Source organism: Rhipicephalus microplus, chromosome 1 (genome assembly GCF_043290135.1).
Source record: "Rhipicephalus microplus isolate Deutch F79 chromosome 1, USDA_Rmic, whole genome shotgun sequence".
In the NCBI taxonomy this organism is placed as follows: Eukaryota; Metazoa; Arthropoda; class Arachnida; order Ixodida; family Ixodidae; genus Rhipicephalus; species Rhipicephalus microplus.
The window spans coordinates 235,266,746-235,287,533 of record NC_134700.1 but is presented as its reverse complement, the minus strand read 5'-3'; the positions used below and the strand labels follow the sequence as shown (position 1 = coordinate 235,287,533).

At 45.4% G+C, this 20,788-nt stretch overlaps 1 protein-coding gene across 1 annotated transcript in view; it reads right to left on the bottom strand.

Moving 5' to 3' along the window:
• LOC119159503 (uncharacterized) overlaps positions 1–20,788 on the bottom strand; it is a 77,508-nt gene that overhangs the window by 10,957 nt on the left and 45,763 nt on the right. The window contains exons 11-16 of the mRNA XM_075868300.1: positions 9,823–10,059; positions 6,287–6,399; positions 4,467–4,588; positions 2,981–3,093; positions 1,553–1,663; positions 139–264 (exon numbers count right to left, since the gene is read on the bottom strand). Coding sequence (XP_075724415.1) covers positions 139–264; positions 1,553–1,663; positions 2,981–3,093; positions 4,467–4,588; positions 6,287–6,399; positions 9,823–10,059 — 822 coding nt within the window. The remainder of the gene's footprint in view (positions 1–138; positions 265–1,552; positions 1,664–2,980; positions 3,094–4,466; positions 4,589–6,286; positions 6,400–9,822; positions 10,060–20,788) is intronic.

Sequence of the window (20,788 nt, the reverse complement as noted above, 5' to 3'; positions counted from 1 at the left end):
ACATATCAATCACCATTTTCGAATGCATTTTGTATTTCGCCACTTTCAACTAAATAAATTCGCAATTTGTGTGAACAAGGACGATAGGTTAGGAACACCGTCCGATCCTATGAAGGTATAGCTGATTTAGCAAGTCACCTGAGATTTGTTGTGGCTTTGGATAAGTGAGATGGCATGGTCGGCGAAAACATCGGTAGCGTAATGACCAAAGTTCTTGTTCGATGGCACCATGTTCATCCTAAAGTCCAGGCCTACGTGCCTTTTCTGCGATGAAAAAAATCAAGAACATAAAAAAATATTTATATGGCTGGCTTCCAAAAAGTGAACTGAACATGGAGACCTAATTCATTACAGCACTTAAAGGAACTTAGTAGCATTCCCTGGCACCAACATGCTAGAGAACCTCTGCGCTATATCATAACATAAATAATGCACCACATACTACAAAATTTGATATACTCTACTCTAAAGTGTACTACTTTGAAAGGTCTTTTTTAACAATACACAATATTTATGAAAAGTGTAGTGACTGTCTCGTTTCCGTCTTCTTCGCAAATGAACCCTTCGTCGAAGCTAAATAGCTGCTGTACCTATAGTATGACCAAGATGACTTAACAAAAGCTCATTTAAAAACTTTTGAATAATTAACGCAATGACTATTGTTTCTATTCAAAAGCTGCAGAACGTGAATGATTCATGGCACGCCCATTAAAAACAAAACTCAGCAGATCCCATGTGCCTTGGCAATAGATGTTATGCGAAGCACGCGGACGGAGGGTGAATGCGTTTTATTTCATTATTGAGTGAGACGTTATGAAGTGGCGCTAAATATATGTACAAATCCACCCACGCACATAAGTTAAACAGCCGCATATGCTTTATAATACCAGTTGTCTATAGTTGTGTAGCGATACCAACAGCAACATGAATATTAGCAACACCAGAAGCGGTAAGCTGATATGAAGCACTGGTGTTTGCGCTGGCGCACGCGTGGATGGTAGAATTCAACACTTCTATGCAAGTCAACTTCAGCAGATGGCGCCGAACTACAATTCGGCTTAACCTGACATGACGGCTGTATCATCTAGGAGTACATATGTAATGTTATAAAATTGAATGGCCAGTATTTCAACCACAGTAGAACTTGCTCGAACATTAAGGGTCTATTTTAAAATTCCTCCCGAGGCCTGGCGTGCCTCTCTTATAGAATACTTCATTACCACGCAGAATGCTACAGGGGCTTCATTCCTGCTGGGACAGTGGCATTTATTGCTTGCAATATTCCAATCAACGCTGCCTAGGGCAGCTTTTTCTTAACGATCATGTGTTAAAGTTAACCATGTTTTTTCTCACTGTTCCTGGGTAGGTGTAAAATGTCAATCACCTGTGGCACATGCCCGCATTCCAGTGGCACATACCCGCCTCTATATATCTGCCAGGGTTTCTTTTTGAAAGTGTTTGACAACTTATTGTGTAAAAACGAGGGTGACAGAACGGCAACACTAAGCGTCATTGTGAAAAATGATAATTTAGCTGTAAAAGATACACTTACATATTGGTTTCTATGGTGATAATAGTCGATGAATCCGTTGTAGTATCCGAAAAATGAGTCGAAGCCACGGTATGTTGGTGTATATTCTTTCTCGAAATAGCCCAGATGCCACTGTAATGGAAAGACAAAGGATAAAATCTCAAGCGACAGTGGCACATCTGAACGTAATGCGATAACATTGGAAGTAACACAAGCTTAACTGTTCGCCCTGCAGCTCTCACCTCCATCAGTTTAGTACTTCACCTACGCTTTCACTGGTTCCCATCATACGTCGTGGCGGATAAAAACTTACGTGTAAACCACTATGTACCTGTCGACAGCTGGTTTATATAGAAATCGTCTAGTAATTTTGCGAATGCAAGCATCGTGATTAGCTTCCGCTGCTCGTAGTCCCAACCATACTAGTCCAACGTGACCGAAAAACACAAATAACCAAAAAAGTCTTCTCGTGCGGTCAACACAAACAGCAGTGTGCCGACACAATATGGCACTTTGCAGTCATGTCGGCATTCATAACATCACACGCGTAATGAAATTTACCCTTTATTACTGAATGTCCCGCAATTAATACCAAAAATGGGATAGTCCCCTTGCCGGTCCATGGTAACACACAGTGACAGTGCACATACCATGTAGAACTTGATGTCTTTAATGTACTGGTGTAGTACGGTTATTTTCTCAATGACCAGCTTTCCAACAGGCAGGTAGCGATAACGTCGCCGCATTTTGTACGTAGTGATTTTTTATGCTTCAAATCTTGTACAATAGAAATTGAGTAATCGAAGGAATATAAACATCCACCTCTCGACAGCAAGGCAGCTAGGACCGAACAGTACAGAACTGCGATCTCTGTCTACAACGCGTCCCTCAATTTTCTCATTCCTTTTTCCTTACTTTTCTGTCCCCATTTCTCCCTTCCCCAGTGCTGGGTTGCAAACCAGATACTTGCTTTCCAGTTAACCCCCCTGTCTTTCTTGATACCATCTCTCTCTCTCTCTCTCTCTCTCTCTCTCTCTCTATCAATACCTAATGCCTCATTAAAATGGAGTGTTCATAGAAGCAATAGATATTTTCGTTGGGTCATGGGACAAACTGAGTAGTGCATTAGCATTGTGCCTCTGCTTTTACTCAACGCCTTTGCTGATCTCGACAACTGTTGACTATAGTTCGCGCTGTGAGCATATTTCTGGCCTGCTCATGACCGAACTATAAAAAGGAAAAAAAACGCGTGGGCTGGGCGTTTGCCTTTGGGCCGATGCGATGCTGCATCCAACCGCACAATCAGAACCCTCCTTATTCTCTTCCTTGATGTGAACCTCTTATGCTGCGAGCGAAACCTGTGTTTTCCCAAAGTCTTCATGTTCATCATCATCGAAACACGTTTGACTGTTGTTCATTCTTTTTTTTCTGATAACAATAGAACTTTACCTTTCCGACCAGGTGCGTTGCGTAACCGAGCTTCTTAAGATACTGCGGCATAATCTTCAATTCAAGAGGCAGCCCCCATGGCTCGGGACTCCTGATAACCCAGTGCTGCATACCTGCGAAATACAAAGTATTGGCAGTGACGGAAGTTAAGTTCCTTCATACGTGAAATACTTTATTCCAGTGGTTTGATAAGTTTACCGCCCGCTGCGCTCACAGAACAGTGCATATGTTACGAATTTGGCTAGCGCTGAGTTGTAGATTACAGTTAGCGGCCCCTTTGCGGTTTACGTTTTAATGGTATGCGTGGAACGTAAACTTGGAGTCTTACTCGAACGTGTAAGAAGCTCGAGGCTAGCTTGCTAATGGTACATTTTGAAATGTCACTAATTGCGTAATGAATGTCGTCACTGGTTTCATTCAGAAAAGTAAACTGTAGAGGCCAGATCACCCACTGAAGTAAAATTTAGGAGGAAATTGCATGAATAGAATAAATTCTGGACTAAGGAAATCATATAAATTAACATGAGTAATGAATGAACACCATTTTTGTTACATAACCCACCGAACGTTTTCAAGCAGTATTTTCTTCGTATATCGGTGACGGCTTCTAGAAATGGCTTCGCAATGTATTCATCAAGCTGTATTCTTTTTTTGCGTGGTCACATTCTGCAAGTGAGACACTTACTTATCATAAACAAATACACGCGCGCCTACACAATGAGGGAGACGTTACATTAATTTATAGGCCAAGTGCTTGAGACTGCTACAGCTTGTAATTACACTTATCACTGCTGCACTACCGCCCTCTCTAAATAATTCGTTGGTGCGCACATGTTAACGTGACATTAAAGGATCAACAGAAATTGTTATGATGATTGGGCCAAGCACCGGGGTATCACACGTGTTACCATTAATCTCCAGTACAATGCCCATTCGAGCGAGCAGACAAGTGACAACACGTGTGTACAGTGTAGCAAGGGGGTGGAAAAGAGAACTGAGGATGAGGAGCAACGAAAGGAGGCATACCATGTCCCGTGACAAGGGCCCCTTCTGGTTGTTGATATGCTTCACTGCATAACGATTCCGCATTGCGGCGCAGCGGATTTGGTTTTTTCTTCTCTACAACATGCCGTAAATGTTTTGTTGCAGTTGTCTAGAACATATTCAAACGTCGCGCACATACTTTTTTTGCTTGCATATTTGAAGGACAAGTACAGAAAGTGGTTGAAGGTGGCTGCAAAACGCACAAACGATCGACATCCTGTTGAGAGATCGAGTTGGTATGGTACTTCAGTTTGACCAATGTTTGCCCGAAAGAAATTAGACATATTTTACGCTGCATTCTGTCTAGCGTGTATCTTTATAGAACATGTAGCGTATGTATGCATGAATATTGTATGAAAAATGACAGTGAACCGTTGAGTGGTGGTCGTCTCCCGAGAGCTCACCTGTGTGTATAGGATACATGCCGGTCATAAGTGCTGACCTGGACGGCGTACACATCGGCTGAACATAGTAGTTGTTGAGGATGATGCCGTCAGCCGCAAGTGTGTCGATGTTAGGGGTGGGAATCTGCGATGAGCCATGGAAGCTGACGTCGTCCCAGCCCTGTGTGGAAGGGAGTAATGGGGTGTAATGACGCTGGTTTTTGAGCAGCCGCCAGTGTGCAAGAGCATTACACACTGAAACCTATATATATTCTTCTAAATATGTTCCTTCTCGAGTGGCGATTGCGACCAAAGGGCGTTGCTTTCTTCGCCTAGATAACGTCTTCGCAATTCATGAACTTCACATGCTCAGTAAGGGCAGAAAGACGTCAGGAAAGTCAACTGACGTCGTCTGTCGTCAGTGAATGCTTGTATCCAGCTACCATGGTGCCAAGAGCGTTTCCACTTATTTTGTCACGTACGCTTCAAAGCATTTAGGGCTTTGTAATTTAGTTAGAGACTGCGGCGTGCGCCTGACGGCTTTCCCTGAATTTTATAGCGATACTCATCACATGAACACTCGGTGAATTTTTACCGTGGGTATCACGTTCCATATAAACTCCGAATGGCTATGCATGAAATTGTAGAAAATGAAACGCCCATTGAATTACCTCACGCGTAATTACATTTTCAACTGTTACAAAAAAAACACGTTTCGTCTGTCCAAGCACTTTCGCACAAAACATACAAGGTACGCGCATTGTTCTTGGCGAATTTAGTTTCTTCATTGGAGCTTATTCACAATCGGCAATAAATTTAGCCGGCACTGTCTGTTCCTGCATAACGACCGTGTTAAAGGTTGTCCTTTCGCACTGATAACAATCAAATATTTCGTAATAGGGAAACGTATTCTAAACGAGAACTAACGATAATAATAAGGGCTAGGTTTTCACGTCCCAAAAACACATTATAATTAGAAGGGACGCCGTAGTGGAGGGCTCCGGAAAGTCCGACCATCTAGTGTTCTTTAAAGTGCACTGAAATTGCACAGTACACGGGCTTCTACGATTACGCCTCCATCGAAATGCGACCACCATGGCGGGAATCGAACCCGTGACCTTTGGTTCTGCAGCCGAGCATCGTAACAGCTGCACCACCGCAGTGGACTGAACGAGCGCTGGGCTATCGTTAATACCCCACCATGACATATAGAAAAAATAGTCTCGTTATTTCATTCATATTCAATGTGAGCTATCGTTCTTCGTCCGCCGCGGTGGTGTGGTGGTTAAGGTGCTCGGCTGCTGACCAGAAGGTCGTGGGTTCGATAACGGCTGTGGTGGTTCCATTTTGATGGAAGCGAAATGGTAGATGCCAGTATACATCGCGATATCTGCAAAGGTTAAATAGCATCACATGGTCCAAATTTTTGGAGCCCTCCACTACGGCTTCTCACATAGTTATACCGTGGTTTTGGGACGTCAAACCCCGCATAATATTATAATTAACTATTGTTCTTCTTGAATCGTTGTCATATTTCTTTTAAAACGAGAATGTGTGTTCATTAGTCACAAGTTAAACAGTACCACAACTTGCGGCTCCGATTTACGCACTGAGGCGATTTCCGACGTGACATACTGAGCAAGTGACTATCCTTTCTGGTATACTTTGAATTGCACAGGAAAGACCACAGAGAAAATGACGACAAAGCTATTTATATTGACGATGAAGCTATTTCCGTTAAACCGTTCATCCATCAATCCACCCATCTATTTATCCACCATTTTGTTGCGCGATCAACAGTGTCCACAGCAGGCGGTAGAAGATGCCTTGTTTAGACGACAATAGGACACTCTACTTGTAATTACCCGTGTGGACTTACCAGATCATCAACGAGGACAAAGATGATATGCGGTAGCGCCTTCTTCGACACTGCGACTGATGCCCAGAAGAGAACCAGCAACGACCGCATCTTTGTGCACCTTCAGCGCTCGTCTGCAAAACACAGGATCGATACTTGAGGCAACATTTACAATCAACATGCTTATCGGCGAGGAAGAGAAAGAAACAAAAAAGGAAGACAAAGAGGTTAACAATCACGCATTTTGCTGGCTGCATTATACACGGTGAGGGGAACAGAAATAAAAAATAAGATAGATAAGAAAAAAGAAGTGTAGGAAAGCTAACCTAAAAACACCTAATGCGAACGCACAAGACATGCGTACACACGCTAGTAGATCAGAAACGCTCGAGAAGTCTGGTCGACTTGAGGAAGAACAGGGCTTTTGTGGCCTTTTGCTTCTACGAGACTATAAGCCAAGGTCCCAAACTTTTGTTTTTCGCAAGTGCTTTTGTATCAGTGCGATGGAGCTTGGATTCCTTGACATTTTTTCTCTACCAAACTTTAACAGCTGAGTGAGGTATTGAAGCTCAACTTTAGACCGTGCAAAGCAAAAAGGAATGATCATCACCATGAATAGGCGCGCCCTCTCGTTCTTCTCTTCTTCCTGCGCTTCGCTACCAGAGCACGTGCGCCGATTTGTCCAGCTTGAGATGCAATAACTCTGATATAAGGGAACGAGTACAACGATAAAAAGGTAGATGGATGAAAAAGATAGATACAGAGAGATAACTAAACATTTTGATGAAAAAAATTTCATGCGAAGGCGATACTGGAACCCGCGTATGGACGAGCCGAAACCAAGCGACCTAACCACTCGGCTATTGAATAACGCTAACAGAGCGCCGCATGCATCGCATAATAAAGTATATGTAGCAAGGGGGCAGAAAAAGGAAGTGAGAAAGAGAAGGATGAGAGGGAGTAAAGCATAGGAAGTGTGAGAGAAAGAGTGAAAGGAAAGGAAGACGAAGAGACAGGAAGCGACAAAATGAGAGATAATTAAAAGAGATACAAATAGAAATAAAAGAAAGAAGGAGAAAGAAAGAATATGGAGAGAAATAAATAGAGATGAACAGAGCCAAAACAAATATAATAGCAAGTACGAAAGTAATTAGAGGAAAAGGAAGCAAGAGAGGAAGAAAAAAGAAACTTACCAACAAGCGGCGCAAAGCTACAGAGACAGCGGAGCCGATAGGCACCTAGCTTGTCCTGTCCTAATAGCTGAGCATCACTAGTGACTGCGCGGTAACGTTTGCTGGAACTCACCAACATATTTGATTCGCGGTTACTTACTCGGACTGAATTTGAGTGTAGCCTAATGTAACAAAGTATAACTTAGCCAAACCTGGCTGTTACATAAGAGAAACTTGGTTAATAAGAGCAAATTCTTACAGAAAAAAATGCAAAACCGAACATCATGCACTCCGTGATACCTTGCACAACAAAGCACGACCACTAAAAATGAGCAATACAGAGCATCACCTCGCAAAGGCCAGGCACAAGAAGGTGCCGATTAGCTCCGCTGGTTCCCTATAGCCTCGCGACTCTATGCAATATACGCAAACATTTTTACTACAAACTTTGCGGTACAGCTGATAAGCAAAAGTTCAGCATGATTGTCATAAATATAAGGTTTCGTCTTTCTGAACTTCTGTATGCACATTTTAGCCTAGGTATCCACATTTCATTGATTTGTGCTTTTCATGGCATTGAACGTTCACCCAAGAAATAAAATTCCGGCTTTTGTTCACTATACCACGCTATTTTTCATTATGGCCGACGTAATATGAATCTCCATTGCACTTTCTTCTCTTCTTGAGGTAAAACCTATTGTTGTACCTTGGGTCACCTCTTTGATTTCATGGTAAGATTGACCCGCCAAATAATAATTTCGCGCTATGTATGCCATGGCGAAAAAAAAATTCAGGGGATAGGGTGTCACAGGCCCGGTGTGCCACCCCCTGGCTACGCCACAGATAGATAGATAGATAGATAGATAGATAGATAGATAGATAGATAGATAGATAGATAGATAGATAGATAGATAGATAGATAGATAGATAGATAGATAGATAGATAGATAGATAGATAGATAGATAGATAGATAGATAGATAGATAGATAGATAGATAGATAGATAGATAGATAGATAGATAGATAGATAGATAGATAGAAAATGGTGCAGTCTGTAAGAACGACTGTAAAATATACCTGCGCAGCTGTAAACTGGAACAAACTCTTTTCAATCGCGCCTTGTACTGACGGTGAACAGTTTTCCGACAATTTACAGAAAGTGGAGGTAAGGGTGCAGAGGATCGCGAGCAGGCGCCCGCCGTGTTCTGGAAGAGCCATTGTCCGAAGTGGGCCACGCACCGCCGAAAGACTGCGTCGCCGCAGCCGACCGCAGGCATCACGTTCCGCATCTTCGACGGCATATTGTTTCTCAAGACGCAGAGCCAGCCCGCCGCCGCCTCGAGCGAACAGGTCGTGACCAGCGAAAGGAAGGCGACGAAGATCAGGCATGCGGGACGCGTGTTATGCTACGGCGCAACAAATGGGAGCGCCTTGGGCACTGCGGGTGTTGGCATGCCTGTATTCATATATTTATTTTTTTTTTCGAGACATAACTCTGGAAGGCCACGTTGGTCCCAACTAATTATCCTTCTTTGTCTACTGCCGTGCTGGCGCGATCACTTTTCCAAGCTCACTGCTGATAAGCGCACTCCCGCAACGGAGCACGAGTATATAGAATAAAATGCAAGGTCGCGGTAACTCAAGCAAAACACGTTGGACACAGGTTGTTTATGTTGTCCCCGTCGCTGGCGTTATTGTTGTGTCTGTCGACTGGGAATTGTGAGCTCGCCGGAACACACCAGTGTGAGCATACTGTGGCATTACGGCTGCGGCGGTCATATTAGCAAGCTTTGCGAATGGTTCTTCCGAAGCCTGAGATAGGAGCAATCAATTGGAAATTATTAAAGCTGAGGCTCTCTCGCAAAACGTTAGTGAAGAGTTACATTAAGAATGTCACCACAGAGGTAGCATAATGATATGAGCGTCTGCTTCCAATTTGGGAGGTGTTGGGTTCGATTCCATCACGGTGCCGGTCGGCGGTAGCCACTGGATTCAAAGACAGCGGGAGTAGTACCCGGGCGTGGTACATTAAGATTGCCAGCTTAACACGCAAGTGGAACCCGCGAGGGTCAATAATTAACCTCCTACTAATGCCCTGAGTGCCTTGAACCACCAAGAACGTCTATCCCCGCACGATAGATTCCGTATTCAGAGAGCCTTTCAGTACTGTGAAGAATATTTGTTCTCTCCAAGGGGACAATTTAAACGCTCTCCATAATCGACTGATGATTTATCCGGATAATGAACTTCAGAATTGTTATCTGGGTCAGACAGCGACGTAACATAAATTCCAGGGGCTGATATACGACAAATGCACGCCTATTTCTAATGGAGACAAGGACGAATCAAATGCGACGCGTTACAGCAGAACCAGCGTCTACGTACCCTGCAGCGATGGACTGTTTCGCGCTCTGAGCCTTGCTTCGCTGCGTGTTGACACATGCCTTGGAATGCGTGAGTCCACGGCAAAGAATAAAGCAAATCCCTAGCCAAGCCGCAGGCTAGGCCATCCATGTGGCCGGTGCGCTGTGGTGCAGCTGGGTAACGCCCTTGCGAGGTTTCTGTGTTCGTTATTACGTGTTCATCTCTCCCTCTCTGCGTACACCATGACCGTGAGTGAGGCTCTCACCGAGGAATCTCAATCTTCGTTTTAGCTAAACCGCCCCTCACCCCTCCTCGCCACTTCTTCATGTGCTGGAGAAGTGGCTTCGCGTAACATAGCGGGCGGGCATTAAGCGTTTTTAGAGGATGTTGACAGCTTGCCAGCCCTCGTGCTACACCACCGCCGACCTTCTAGTGGTGATACGACGCTTGCGAATTTCGTTCCGCAGTTGTTTTTTGATGGTCATGTAAGCGCTAAGGCACTCCCGCCCCGTTGACACCGACACTACTTATGGACAGATTAGGCGTTTTCTCATGTTTTCCTCGCTTTCGAGGAAACGCTCGAAACGCAACGCAGCTGTTTGTATCGCCTACAGTGTAACGGGTAATGACTACCTTATTTCTTCGCTCGCGAGGATTTTTACCGTTATTTCTTGTAACAAAGCTAGGGCATTTTCCCAGACGCGCTTTTTATTTTTACTGTTAGGCGCGTCAAGTGGCACACTGCTACTGCTTTGCGATCTCCTGCCTCAACATGCCAGACTGTAGTCACCCGGCCAGACCATGTATTGGCGGTACTAACTTGCCTCCTTAGCATGCCTTTGCGTTGTTTCCCACGTGGCCACAAATTGTATAAATGCGCTAAAACGTTATTGAAACATAAAAGCGTACATCGTATGATGAAGCAACTGTTGCTCATTCACCGCTATAATGTTCTTCGCTTATAGACTCGACGAGTTCCTCAGATTGCTAACATCCGCAAACACACCAAGTAGCAGGACTGCGACAGCATTGCACATATTTTATTGTGCTCACTTGAATTAAAAACTTGCTAATCTGTCTTCGTTACGACATGACACACTCCTTGTAATGCAGTACCGAAGAATGGTTATTAAGGTAGTTACCGCTTAAGCCACCGAAAAGGTTTATGTTATATCTGCATTCATGGTACTATGCAAAACAAACCGCAGAAGGACACTCCATGCGTATACTCTGCTGAAATAAACAGGCACATCACAAGGAAAGTATACGTTGCACGGTGGGCAAGCTTAGCTATTGAGAGGATATGTAAACGTGTAATAATGTAGTCTCGTGACAGTAATCGCTGCCTCCAGCACTATGGTTGGAATAAAATGCAGCCTCAGGCAAGGGAACCTTATGCTGGGGCCAAAAACAACCACGAGCTTCCTTGACCTTAACGTCTCTATCTAAAAAAGAGCAATGCGTTTATTGTGATGTACGAAGGGATGCACTCATCTACTCAATAAGCTAATTCATTCCCCGCACGCTGGAAGCTCGTCAGAATCTTTCGATCATGAGCTCACGAACAAAGCGCTAGTGCCAAGACATTGTGAAATGTGAAAAGATTACAACCGTTCCTTTTTCCATCAGCTCAATGTCCCTTCCATGCGACTGTACGTAAACACCACTCACGGCCTCACGACAAATGGACGTTTCGCAAGGAATCATAGGCAGGATGCAACGTAACAATAAGCAATTTCTCAGGCTTTATGTACCAAAACAAGATATGAATATGAGACATGCCGTGGTGGAGCGCTACAGATAAGTTCGGCCTGCCGGGGTTCCTTAATGGGCATGCCCGTATCTAAGTACTATCCGCGTCAAACGAAGCCCAAACAGCGACAAGCCTTCGCGACGGTATAGTGCGCGCCGTCCACTTATCACCATCAACAGGCCCCCCCTGTATGCGCGGAGCTGCGGAACAGGATGCACGCGCCTGCCATTGGTCATAGCTGGATGGTGTGCACTATACTATTGCGAAGGCTTGCCGCTATTCGGGTTTCGTATGACGTGAATACATGGTCCTTTAAACTTCCCCGTCCACCCAAATTTAAAAATCCAGGCCAGCATTGAAACCACGTCTTTTGGGTGAGCAGCCGAGCACCTTATCCATTCTATCTCCGGGGCGGCGGAGGCAATCTACATTACCGTAATGATATTCGCGACTCTGGTAGTCGAGGAGGAATGAGAAGAAGTCCAGCTGACACAACTATAAGTGCAATTACCGTCACTCGGGAGTCGTAGAAAAGGAAGCAATAAAAGTAACAAGCAGTTGTTGTCTCATTGTCGGTTACCATCTTAGGGCGAACGAAAGGAACGCGGCAAGCAAAGCCAGCAACGTACCTCCACCAGTGGTCCAGAGATGCGGAGAGAGCTGTCGTCGCGCTCTGCGCGCGGTAGCCGAGATGAGAGACGCGTGGCGACGGGACTCCACCCACCGCTGGGGGACTAGCCTTTATACGAGCTTGCTTTCAGTACGCACGCCTGGGGCAAGGTTGAACTGGCCAACTCTTTCTCGCTTCACAGAACGACCCAGATCAGTGCGACGAACTGATATTTGCTGGGCATACGTCGCCGACAGGCACCTGTGGTGCTTTGGACTTCCCGGCATCCGGGGATGCGTCTGCTCTTTTCTGGCAAGAATGGCGTAACTGTACTTCCTGCATTTGCTCGCACGTACTCGACATCAGTGCTTACTATTAGGCTTTACTGTGGCAACGAGCGCGCAACGTGACCTGTCTGGTTCGCCGGTTGGATGAGAGCCATGCTTTCTCCGCTGCCATCGGTCTTGCGGCGTTCGTGCGGCTCGTATGGCGTCGGAACGTTACGCAATAGCGTGACATCACTTGCGTGCAATTTCCAGGCACTGCCAGAAGCCACCACTTACTGCCGCCGCGATTCGATCTAATTGACACAGTGTGACCAATGAAGTGTAAGCAACGGAAAAGTGTCTGTCAATTTTGACATAGCGCTGCGAATAGAGAAATTCGGATACTGGGAAGAAGTGCCGGATAAACCCACCCTGAGGAACAGATTGTCTAGCTGAAAGTAAGGCATGTCTCGACTTTGATTTAATCCCATCGGAACGCTAAAAGCCCGAGTGCGTCACCACCGCGCAGCCCGTTTGCGATAGCTTATACTGATGCAATGCAAGGAACGCCCAAGGTCGTGCTCATACAACGCTCCTTCAGATGAAGCAAAATGAATGGGAATAAAAAAAAACAAGCACATGCAAATGCACTGCACACACTTGCTTATGGCCGACTTACTTGATATTCTGTGGCCTTGGGCGTATTGCTTATCTTTCGCGGTTGATTACTCCTGTGGTCGACTTGTACAACGCGTATCAGGCGTTCATGTCAATCACTGCCGTTATCTCTTGACCGGCTATATATGTAGAGCGTCTAGTAGGTACGACATATTATTCAACCTTAAACTGATCTTGGGGCGGGACACTAGAATATATGCAGGCAGGACGAATCCAGTCCTGCCCAGCGAGTCCTGTCTGCGTTCATCCTGCTCTAAATCTACGGTGGCGTCACGTCCCAAACGCAATTCAAGCTTGAATAATAGGGGGCCCATGTCTGCACGGACTTGACATCCAGCACCAACATCCTTTCTTAGTGTTGATACTGGATTGCTTAAATGTTCCACTTTATAGAAAGAAGCACGTCTTTCATCAGATACAACAGGGCTGCCAACAGAATCTTGGACACACTTGTCGATTATACGATGAATGGATTCCACGGTAGCATCTTAGCTTTGACTTGCGTACGGACGCTGCAAGATGTGTGAAAGGGCTAATATATGTCTGCGACATAGATCGCCCCCTTGCGTTCACGACACGGCAACGAGAAAATAAACTGTGAAAGCTGTATTCGCCGTCCTCTGTCGTCTGGCCGCAGGTAGAGGTTGCAGGCATCGCGAGGCCTTGAAAAAAAGGAAACGGCGGGCGCACTCGGCGCCGGGAGCCGTGAAGCGAAGCGCGAAAGGGTGAACCCGCGGAAGAACGGTGGCGGCGCCGGAAAAAAAAGTTTCCGAAACCCACTGACTTCGAAAGACCTCCGCGGAAAGGAAACCACGCCGGGTGAAAGTGCTAACAGCCGCCGCATGGTAAGAGATAGAGAAAAGAACGCTGGAAAGAGAGAGAGAGAGTAAAGATGCAAGTAGGAAGCCGTATGCGCACGGGCTATTACCGGTTGGGGCACTCCGGCGGGCCGGCAGGATTCCCTTTCCAGTTGGCGTCGACGCCGCCAGCAGCCGAGGGAGACCTGCGGCAGAGCCGAGGCGTCCTGAGCGATGAGTCCTCTGAGACGCCCCTGCCGCCGCACAGCACCTCTCGGTTCGAGAAGACGAGTGAAAGAGAAAGGGAACAGTGTGCACCGGGCTGTAACAGAAAAGAAGCCCGCAGTCCCTGTCTTCGTTGCAGATGTGTGACGCGTTCGCTGGCACGCGCTCGCGATGGGCCGCGCCGATTGAGCCACGGTAGTCGGCAAATGTCGACCCATTTAAACCACGTGGACGATCCAGCCACGCACTTTTGCCCCGTCTGCCTGCCTTTGCGCTATAGCTCTTGTTTGGCTTGGCAGTCTGTGTTTCTCTTTCCCTGTAGGGTAGCAAACCGGCAGCAACCTGGTTCACCTCCCTGCCTTTCCTTGCCACTTTCTCCTTTTAAATACTACTTTAAAAAACACACATTGATGTGATGAAAGATGGCGACACGCTGTTTACTCGCTGCCTAAAGTTCATAACCTGGTACAAGAGATCTACCTAATTATATGCACAAACTATGGGCAGAGAGCGTAATGCAAAGTTCCGTTTTTGATGTTGTGATCGCTGCTGTTAGAAATGCTTCTCGTATTGTCTTCGCATTCGTGTGATTATTTCTGCTGCTACCTGTATTATGTATACGCGTGTTCGGGAAGCTCACTCGAAATAAACATCCGCACTTAAGTGACTAAACAAAAGCACTTCGAATGCTCCCGAAATGCCCCTCCTTCAAGTTTTGTTTTGTTCATGCTGTCGCGGCTGATGTGAGGGTACCGGACGCCTATTTGCATAATGACCGAAGGTAAACGAAAGTGCGCGACAAACACTTTCGAAGAGGCAACGAGACAACTCACTCACCAGTTCTTTTGAAAAAAAATTCTACCCTCGGAGCTTCTGACGATGCCAGCGTAATTGTGCGGTTATCTAGCTCACTTAAAAGTACTGTTTTTTTCTGGAAGCTTCCCCTCGCTTGGATAGATTTCTAGAAGCCGGCAGACGTTTCTCGGGAAGATAATACCCTCGAACATCACAATGTGTCCATTCGGCCCGACGCTTCTGTCGATCTTCTGTTGCACGAAGCACTTAGCAATCTGGTTGTCAAAGTCAGCCGCAGCTGTAGTGCGAGTGCGTGTCTAAGATATGAGTTGGTATTGTTGTTTCACGACCACTTCGCGATGCAACAATTTCGGTTGGCGACGGGGGAGGCAATGTCCGAGTGTGCTAATTTCTGTAAGTGGGATGGTTGTCGAATTGGTCTAGTGGGATTTTACAGACCGTGCTTCGTCACTGAAATGTCAGCATGCTTATTAAGAGCTTCGTGGATAACTTAAGAAAAAAACTATATTGTTCGGACAGCTCTCCTTACTGCGGCCACCTCCACTCTTTCGCGGCTCTTGCCCCGTCCACCAATCATCGGCAACCAATCAGACTGTTAGCTGAGCTGGGCTAACTTCTCTGGATGTGGTCTGTTCTCACACTCTCAAAAGTCGATAAATGTCATTTTTAGCCTTTTAAAAATTTTTTTTGATCTCGCATACGCTGGATCTTCAGAGGCGATGGCAAAACGTGGACATACAATATACATTTCACCACCTTCACATTTATTTTGTGCTCGCATTCCTTACAACATAGAGTCTCTTGGATAGAAGAAGCACTGGCTCAGTGTATGAGACGATATTTCTTACTTTTGCAAACACCATCACTGAGTGTGAATGAACCTTCTCCTGCGTAGTCGCTCATAAAAAAGATTTGTTTTCCGTCAGAGAGAGAGAGAGAGTGAGGGGAGGGGTATAAAGGCCGGAGTGGTGCTTACGAAACTCTCACCTTTGCGCACTTCATCAAGAAGCAATCACGCCACCGTGTGGGATCGTAGAACGTTCTGTCGAGTTAAGAATGTAGGCTTCTTTTTTTTTCAAGAAAATGTGACAGCGTTCCTAGCCATGAGCACGGTGAAAGAATATGAATAAGGATTCGAAAAAAAATGCGCTCCTAGGCGAGATATCTCATTCGCATAGATTCAATGCTATATTGAGAATATTCAAAAAACGATGCGTGCCGGGAAACAAAGCACCGAAATCATATCTCAAGCGGCTGGGCTAAGGCGGAAGCATTGGCTGTTATGAAGACTATTGTTCTGAGTTTGTGAGACTAACCTCCCCAGGTAATGCACTGAAGGTGTGCAAAAAATGTCCACCGACATCGTTCGTTCAACCGAGGAACGCGCACAGTCCGCGGGGTTTTTCCATCGAAAATTGCCATCTGTAGTCTGCGAAGCAGTACACATGCAGAGCTCCATACTCGCCGCGTAGTGGAGGCTCCAGAATCGTTCGCACGAGGCCATAAAACGACGCAAATCTATTCGCATCGACTATCGCGCGCGTCCTGTATGGGCTTCAAAAGTCGACATGGATTCTATCGGCAAATCGTATCGCCTGTATTCATATATGCATACAGTAAGCCGGGCTAGTGGCACTTCAACGTTGTCATTTCTTGATAAGGAAAGCATACATGTTTACAAGATACGAAGGAGTCCGGACTGCAAAGAAATTTAAGAAAAACTGAAGTGCGTGGAAGTTCCGCCTCGCTGTCGTACATTGAGAGAATAAAGCATCGCCGATAGGAAGCGTTCCGTGACTCGGCCGACAACAGGCCGCTATGTGAAGCAGGCGGGTCACGCACGATGTTCTCACACATGCCTCGGAGATACACAAGTCAAGAAAAGACAAGGCGGCGCCGGGCCAGACTCACCAAAGCGCGGAGCGTGGGAGAGACCAGTGGCTGCGGCGACACGAGACACCGACACGTTTAAGCCGTCACTCTGTAGGGTGATCTCCTTTGGACTGCTTTCCGGCCGCGTCGTAGGGAAACCAGTCGAGGGTAAGACACACACAAAAAAAGATTTAAAGTGGCGGACAGTAGGTTCCAGCGGGCAACGAACGACCGGCCGTCTTGAACGCCGTCGTAGAGCACACTGGTGCAGTGGTGGCACGAGGACGGCAGCGCGAGAGAATAAAAAAAGAAAAACAGCAACACTCAAGGCGGAGAGCCACCTTGTGCAAGACTGGTGAAATATTTGGCACAGAGCTAACCTTGAACCCTTCTTGACGCTATATTACGTACGATGCCGGATAAGCAGTACATCGGAGGTAAAGCCCCACCCTCTCGATGCACTGAGCAGCCGTATACTAATTCTGAGAAGGCATCCGTCTGTCCGCTTTTGCATAAGAACAGCAAGCGCGCCCTCACCCTTGAGTGCGGAAAGAAAAGTGATAAGAGAGAGAAGGATTGGCGAGTCGATTGTCCCCGCCCTTTGTTACGCCAGTAACGGGAATGAACCTCGCCGGAACAACGTTCCCTTTCACTTGTCTCGCTAATGAGCCGGTAGTATACGGGCAAGGGATGAGAGGGTGACCTTAAGTGTCGCGCTGTAGACTTGGCGTCTAAATTGAGAAAGGGAAGCTGATATAGCGGCGGTGCTTGCGCCTTCGGCGAAGTACCTTAGCGTTGCCGATCGTAACTAGGCGTTGCCAGAATCTTCAGCGAGGCACTCACTAAGAAAGGTTTGCGCACTGCGTATACAACTGCGGATGCAAGCGGTGCCATTAAATTATTGCTGAGTGATTAGAGTGCATTCTAACTTCTTTTATTGCACTTAAATTTCTGTTATGTTTCATCTCAAGACCGCATCCATCGCTATGCATGTACAACCAACAGCAAAACTTTGCGGGACGCGAAATTTTCGAGAAACGTATACTCTAGCTTGTGCTAGGAACATAATCTCCTAATAGATGTTGTACCATGTAGGTGGTATGGTAACCTATAAGTTATAAAACCAACATATATCAGCTAGAAAAAAAAGAAAAAAAATGTGGACGTTAGCACCATGTCACGCAAAGCGTGGCACAGCACAGCACAGGCCCGTCGCTGCTCGCTTGACAATCTAGTTCTCCATTTCTCTATATTTCTATATAGAGCTTGGTGGCCTTCTTTGTTTATCTTACAACTTCTGACCTTAAACTCCCCATATCAATCAATCTTACGTTTTTTTCTCTAGTTCTCCTCCTCTTTTTTGTTTTGATGCTCTCTCTTTTTTTGTCTTCTTCTTTGTCTCAGTTTATTTCTGTTTCTTTGTTCTCTCATATTATCAGTTGTGTTTCTTTCTTCATTTCGCTTCCTATATATCTTTTAACATATTTCTCTCTTTCTCTATATGCCATGATTTAATTTCTTCCCTCTTTCTTTCTGTTTTCTCTCTTGCTATATTCTATACAAGTTTATATTCGTTATGTAAGCACCTTCAAATGCTGGTTACCCCAGTTCGATTCTCGGCCCATTTCCGGCTTTCTTTCTTTCTTCCTTCCTTTCTTTCCTTCCTTCTTTCTTTTTCTTTTTTTTGTCTTTGTTTCTTTCTTCCTTCCTTTCTTTCTTTTTTTTCTTCATTCGCGCTCCTCCTCAACCTCCCCTATATTCTCTGCTTCCTTTGCTTTTCGCTTGCCCCATGTGATACACGGGATAAATCGGCGCATGTGTCTTGGCACTGAAACAAACGATTAAGCACAAAACGATGAGTAAGAAAAACGTGAGGAGAGTGCGTGCTAATTCGTGATGATGATAACTTTAGGTCATGTCATTTCACGCCGAGGCAACACAGCTTTGCCATTGAAAAGCGTCACGTAGCAATAGAGGAAATTTATGTTCGTAACAGCGCCAACCTCCTGTACACTTTTGCTGTTGCGTGTACCTAATTCTATGCGACTATCAACAATTTAAACTTTTCTCGCGACAAGCGATCGTTTCTATATTATAGCAGGGATTGGCCCTTTAGATTCCGAGAAACACATTTCCAGCAGAGCACAGCAAGCACGTACTTGCAGGATGTGCCAGTGGGTGTCAGTCGACAATGGAATTGCAGAGAATCAAATGCATGAGTGTCGTAGTATGACGGGTACTTATAAAGATTAACTTCGTTACGACCATTACTTCGAATACCGACTTGTGACCGAAGTCGACAAAGGAGAGTCTGCTATGAAGTTTTTTAAGGACAATAGTCTTTCTTGGGGACCTTCGACGCCAAAATTTTGGTCCGTATGTCTTTCTGCCTGTCTGTCTGTTTGTCTGTACATTTTTCTGTTTGTCTGTGGTAACGATACCCTAAACAGCACCAAAAGTTATTTCAAACAGTCAACACCATCCGCAGCGCCCAGCAATATTGCTCAAGTTTCAGCATTCATACTTGTGTGATTGTCAATTAAAAAGCAATTAGTGTGCATATCTGAGGCATCATAACAACACGTCGACGTTTTTATGTGTGTTTTTATAGTAGAGAAGGCACACACAAATGATTTGAAGGACCGTAGCATTTATCACGCTGCGCTGACAGTGCAACGCAATGCTCAAAAAGCCCCTTTTCGTCGCTTTGCGTTCTGCACCTTATCTTCTCCGAGACAGGCGCGCATTTTTCTCCGCGGACACGCACACATTCCTTGGTTTTCGAACACAACTGCCAGATGGCGCGCGTGTCTAACATGCCTCAATGCGCTCGTCCGCCTTCGCTGCACGGATCGAGACTCTCTAACTCAGCACTTCCAAAATACAATTCACCGATTTTCTCGCACTGAACATCAAATAAACATTTTGTTCACTTTCTCCACACGCAAGGCTATCGCCTTTCGGCGACATTTGTAGTGAAACATATGCAGTTACGGGGCCAATTTTTAGTATGATACATTTTTTACCGTATTTGATGCATATGTGTTCAATGTCTGGGTTGTTTTAGGTATTGTGAATGAAACCAAATAAAGCCAACATATGCCTGTATACCGTAAAACACGTTTCTGTTATCATAGAATGTAATCATGCAAAAAAATCAGAACAACAACACTGTATAGAGATCTTTTCATAACTACATTCACCTACAACAGGGCTTTTACTTACCATTCAAGGGCCGCAAGTACACCACAGTGACATGTCTAAGCAGACAGGAACAGCATAAATTTGCACCTTTGCATGTGCCATGACGCGCTGATCTCTAAACTGCGTGCTGTGTTTGGTCGAGCTTCAAACCAAAGCCACGAGTAAATTGTGTGCCAGAACTGTTACCTACCTTGTAACTGACAACTGGACAGGAAGAATGCTATAGAGTCTATCAAACACTAATCGTGAACTAAGTTGCGTGAACGCTCGTTAGTGTCTAAAGAAACCACCTACGGGAAATAGGTTAATGCTAAACCGGATGATCTCTTAAGTGGTCCCACCATGGGAAGCTAATTAACTGCGATAAGTGGTACCATTCTATTGGGGCGCTAAGGTTTGCAAAATTTGTCATTCTGATTTTTATAACGACGAATGATGAAGGGCTTATTCATAACACTGACAAACTATAACAGCAAAAAAAGAACTTAAAGCTACCTTTGTGAAAATGTTCCCGTCACGTTGATCGCCATTTATAAAATTCTTCGGCAAATAACACACTGATGCAGGAGCGTTCTCCAAACCTCTAGGAATTACAAGTATACAAAGTTTGGTTTAGGCTGGCCCGTACGCCTCTGCCTTATCTTGAAATGTCAGTCCTCTCGTAATCTGAAAAACGACTGTCGAGACGAGACAAATGGGTTTCACAGTATTTCACGAATGCTCAGGCTATTCTCGGAACCTTCGCTCGCTTGGGCATGGCTTATCG